The sequence below is a fragment of the Portunus trituberculatus genome, chromosome 18, assembly GCF_017591435.1.
Source record: "Portunus trituberculatus isolate SZX2019 chromosome 18, ASM1759143v1, whole genome shotgun sequence".
Lineage (NCBI taxonomy): Eukaryota > Metazoa > Arthropoda > Malacostraca > Decapoda > Portunidae > Portunus > Portunus trituberculatus.
The window spans coordinates 1,625,001-1,630,000 of record NC_059272.1 but is presented as its reverse complement, the minus strand read 5'-3'; the positions used below and the strand labels follow the sequence as shown (position 1 = coordinate 1,630,000).

General features: G+C 40.0%; 1 protein-coding gene across 1 annotated transcript in view; it reads right to left on the bottom strand.

Annotated features, from left to right (window-relative positions):
• LOC123505720 (CDPK-related kinase 7-like) overlaps positions 1-5,000 on the bottom strand; it is a 19,991-nt gene that overhangs the window by 14,369 nt on the left and 622 nt on the right. Inside the window, exon 2 of the mRNA XM_045257369.1 lies at positions 4,553-4,770. Within this exon, the coding sequence (XP_045113304.1) occupies positions 4,553-4,770 (218 nt within the window). The remainder of the gene's footprint in view (positions 1-4,552; positions 4,771-5,000) is intronic.

Genomic DNA, 5,000 nt, shown 5'->3' with positions numbered 1-5,000 from the left:
TTTCCACTCATAAACCACATGCCCCACGTGAGACCCGCATAAACTTACATACATAAATCTCAATAACCACGCTGCAACCCCAGACCTCCCTTCCCTTCCTGCTGCACATCGCCGCGGCAATAAAGAAGAACATGCATACCCTCGCGGCGGCTGGCCAGAGAGAAAGCACAAACAGCAGCCAGTGAGGAAGCTGGATGTGTGTGTGATGAACAAGCGAAATCAATATGGAAGGCAAGATGGTGCACACGAGCTAGCGGGCGAAGAGCGAGCGCGGCTTAGAGAGAGCTGCGTGGGTGTGTGTGTGTGTGTGTGTGTGTGTGTGTGTGTGATGCCAGACACGGGTGTACACTCTGCCACTCACGCCCACTCGTGCACTGATGTCAGCACACGTTGCTAAACTTTTCCTGAGAGAGAGAGAGAGAGAGAGAGAGAGAGAGAGAGAGAGAGAGAGAGAGTTTTGTATGTATTGTGTGATTACGTAGAAAGGAACATGAGGAGACAGATTGGCAGTGATAAATGTATAAACACATAGGTGGATGGAAAGCTCGCTGGGCAGATAGACATACAGACAGACGGATAGTTGTAATAGATAGATTTATAAATAGATGTATAAATAAAACAAACATACGTAAATGATACTGCAGTTATTTTACTAGTATTTCCTCTCACTATGGTCGTGTTATCACATACCAGTGTACCAACCTCTGGAAATGTGGCGGTGATGATACACAGAATGAGTCAGAAAAACATTAACCCCTTTAGTATACACCAGGACGCGTTTTCATATCCATTCTGCTTACTATTTGGCGATTTTATGCAGCTCCAGAGGAATAAAATAGTGGAGACTCTGATCATTAATCTTCTGACCTCCGTATATAGACCCTTATTGATGTAAATCAAATCGTCTAATCGTACCCAAAAACTCATGGTAAAAATGCGTTCCAGTAATGAAGGGGTTAAACTTTTAATGATTTGACTACCGTTTCATAATAAAGTTCTTCTGCATCTTCTTGTGTATTATGACCATTGTAAACCCAACTCAGCTTCTCTTGTTCTTTCTATGTTTCTTTATACACCATGAGCATAGTGAAGAGGAAAGACACCAAAACTGTTGCTTCTCTTCATCAGTATAGTCTGTAGAAGATCATGGAGATTGATCCCACAATGCTTAAATACGGACCTTGGAAGATAGATAGATAGGTAGATAGATAGATAGATAGATAGATAGTTAGATAAATAGATAGACAGAAAGATAAATAAATAGATAGATGGATAGACTGATAGATAGATTGATAGAAAGATAGATGGATAGATAGATAGATAGACAGATAGATCGATAGATAGATGACAAAATAAATAGATAGGTAGATAAAAAAAAATAGATAGATAGATAGATAGATGCTTCATTTACTACACACACACACATACACACACACACACACACACACACACACACACACACACACACACACACACACACACATCACAAAACAGAGGAAGTAGATGCAGAAGTTTACTTGCTCATTGACCACAAAAGCACAAAGAAACAAGTTGACTAGAGTTAACATTCAAGGAAATAAAAGAAGGCCACGAGAAGCCATCAAACACATACGTGACAGTTATCATTTTCAGATTAGATTTTCGTTTGTGTTTCTGAGTTGACTGTCCACGTCTCTGTATTCTCCTCTGTAAGGCGTGTATTCTGAATCGCTTTGCTCTCTCACCATCACTGCTTTCCATAGGCTCCAGTTGAAGATATTCGTGTTTTTTAAGAGTATTTTTAATGGTTCTGGTGATAAATTAGCAAGATTTCTAGTTTATAAGAAAGAGAAACTATCTTGAAGACACGGCTAGTTGTCTCTGTGGACTTGGAAAATTATCGTAGTGAGAGGGAGGGAGTTTCTGAATACAGGCATAAGTGTCTAGGTGTGTTCTGATATCCTTGTTCGCTACATGGCCACTTAGTCTTGCTCAGCCCGCCTGCCTGACATCAGCTTGAACACTCGACACCCCATGCAAGCTGAGCGATATTGGAAGATAATCTGAGACCATATTGTGAAGGATTAAATAAGACTTATCTCCAGCACAAAGTTATTTTTTCTTCTTCTTTTGTCTTTCCCTCTATTTATAGCGTCTTATTCTTTCATCAGGAACATCTTCTGAAGCAGCAGATATTAATAGAAGGGTTATCTTTTGTATATTCTCTCTCTCTCTCTCTCTCTCTCTCTCTCTCTCTCTCTCTCTCTCTCTCTCTCTCTCTCTCTCTCTCTCTCTCTCTCTCTCTTAATCCATAATTCCCATCAATTTATCGCTAGAGTTATGAAAACACCTTTGAATTCTCCTTATGAACGACATCGATGCACAAGAATCTGTTAGACAGACTATCACCAGAACCATGAAAACACACTTAAGTATACCTCATTACCTTACATTGGGGCCTGGAATCACTAGAACCACGAAAAACATCCTTGAGAACAGTTACTCTAGAATTTCCTGTCTGCTTCTGTATTTCCAACTTCCTACGACACGACTTCATTTGACCCTTTCAGTACTGGGATTCATTTCTACCTTGTGTTTTGGGTTTGATTAGACGACTTTATTGATATTAGGAAGGGTCTATGGAGGTCAGAAGATTAATGGCCAGTGTCTTCACTATTTTTTAATCCCCACATAAGTTTTTGAAGCTGAATAAAATCACCAAATAGTAAACAGAATGAATATGAAAAACGCGTCATGGTACTGAAGGGGTTAAGATCGAGTGAGGTTTCAAGACATTTATCCCATTATTTCTGGCAAACTTCGAACCTGCGAGGGGGCTGGCAAGTAAGTGGGGCCTTTTTTCTTTCTCTTTTAATGTTGCCCCTGGCCAGTTTTCCCCTCTTACATAAAAAAAAAAAAAGAAACTTCCACCAGAGGCTGCCTAGCTACCACCAACATCACAAACACCACTGAAAGCTCCTCGCATCAACTCCCAATACAACTAAACTATCACTAGAGAAGAACGTATTGCCAGTATAAACACTTTGCTCCCTCACAACTATTTTCAAAGGCTCTAGTTGAAGATTCTCATATTATCAAGAGTACTTTTATAGTTCTGGTGGTGGATTAGCAAGATTTCTAATTTATCGTAAGGGGAAACTGCCTTGAAAACTCTGCTACCCGTCTATTGGGACTTGAAAAATGGTCGTGGTGAGAGAGCAAGGCGTTTCTGAATAGGTTCTTTTAGATCCCACGCGTGCCTGGTCGAATATCCTACCTTGAACTCAATCCAGCGCCACTTGCTAACCTCCTATGAACTTTACTTGTAGCAGCCAGCCGAGTATTGGTGACCTTCTGACCTTATTACATCAACGCGCCGAGTTAAGACGTGATGAGGGGATGTTAGATTTGGTGTTCAGAAAGTCCTGTCATTATTTTTCTAGAAAGTAAAAAATGAAGACTACTTATACTAAACTTATTATTATTGTTAGCTTATTATTTTTTTTTTTAGAAAGTTGAAAAGTGAGGCTCAAATTACTATTCTTATTATTTTTTTTAGAAAGTAAAGAAAAATTGACTAAAATTATTACTATAACATAAATCAACGTCCTTATTTATGTTTTGTTAGTTGTGTTCTCTTTTTTATTTTCTCTATTTTTCTTTGTCTTTTTCTCCTCTTTTCTTTATTTTTCTTTTGTTTTTTTTTCTTTTATTCTCTTTTTTCATCTTCTGTCTGGTTGGTATTGATAAACTCGTAAGCTGTATTCTTTTTATGTATGTTTTATTTATGGTTTTCTTTTTTATTTTCTCTCCTTCACTTTTCTCTGTTTTTTCTCCTCTTTTCTTGATATTTCTTTTATGCTTTCTCCTCTCTATTTTTCTTCTCCGTATTAGATCTGGGTTGGTAATGATAAACTTATAAACCGTATTCTTTCTACCTAAGGGTTTCTCAAAAGTTACACTCGTCTTCCTTTTCATTCTCCTCTGTTTAGTGAAAATATTGACTCATCTTCCTATATCCGTCACATACTAGTCTTCCTTGGCGTTGGATACGAGGATAAGCTAACCGGTACTAATATAATGCTCACTACTGTTATTATCAGTCATCTCAGCTCTCTTTCCCTTCCTCAGAACCCAGAGTTAACCTTTTCCGCTACGATAAACAACAATCCATATAGACCAATGCTTTAAGTCTTTTTTTTTTCAGCCACGCACAAAAAAGAAAGGGATAAGAAAGAATGGATTTTGCAATTTTTAGTTCGTGTAATGTAGATAAAGAAAAGGTTGTCTCCTGTAGTGGTTAGTGAAAGGAAGGATGTAGCCTAACAAATATCAAGAGAATTAACAGAGCAGGCAAGGTTGAAAGGGTGGTAGCGCGGAGGAATGAGTCGCGTGTCTTAACTAAACTCTCATAATCATCAGTCAGCCTCTCTCTCTTTCTCAGAAGCCGGAATTGAGACCTCAGATCATGAAAAAACCAGAGAGAGAGAGAGAGAGAGAGAGAGCGCAGGATTGGAGTGACGGCCGCGTGGAGGTACAAGGCACGTGTCATAATATAACCAGATACACACACTCTCATAATCATCAGCTTTCCCTTTTTCCCCTTCCCGGAATCGAGAGTCAAGACCAAAAATCAAGAGACTCAAGAGAGGACGCAGGGTTGGAGAGGCGGCAGCGTGCAGTGGCAGGGATGGGGTGCGCGTGCCATTAACCTCAACCTCCCTAGCTCCCCGTCCGTCTGTAAAATGTTGCCCCATTGACGGTAAAGGCGCGTCATTACCGGTAATTTCCCTGAATAACACAAAAATGCAAATTATACGACTCGAATTCCCACATACAGCGAGATGAATTACTGGGTGGGTCTCTTATCAAACTGAGGAGAGGAGGAGAGGAACAGGTCACGTCGTGGGATAGGTCAGGTGTTCCTCAAGCCGTCTCTGTATCTATACGGGTGTGCCCTTCACCCTCACACATGCACGACGCTTCTCCTTCCCCTCTCTCCGTGTTCCTAGCTAGCGTCA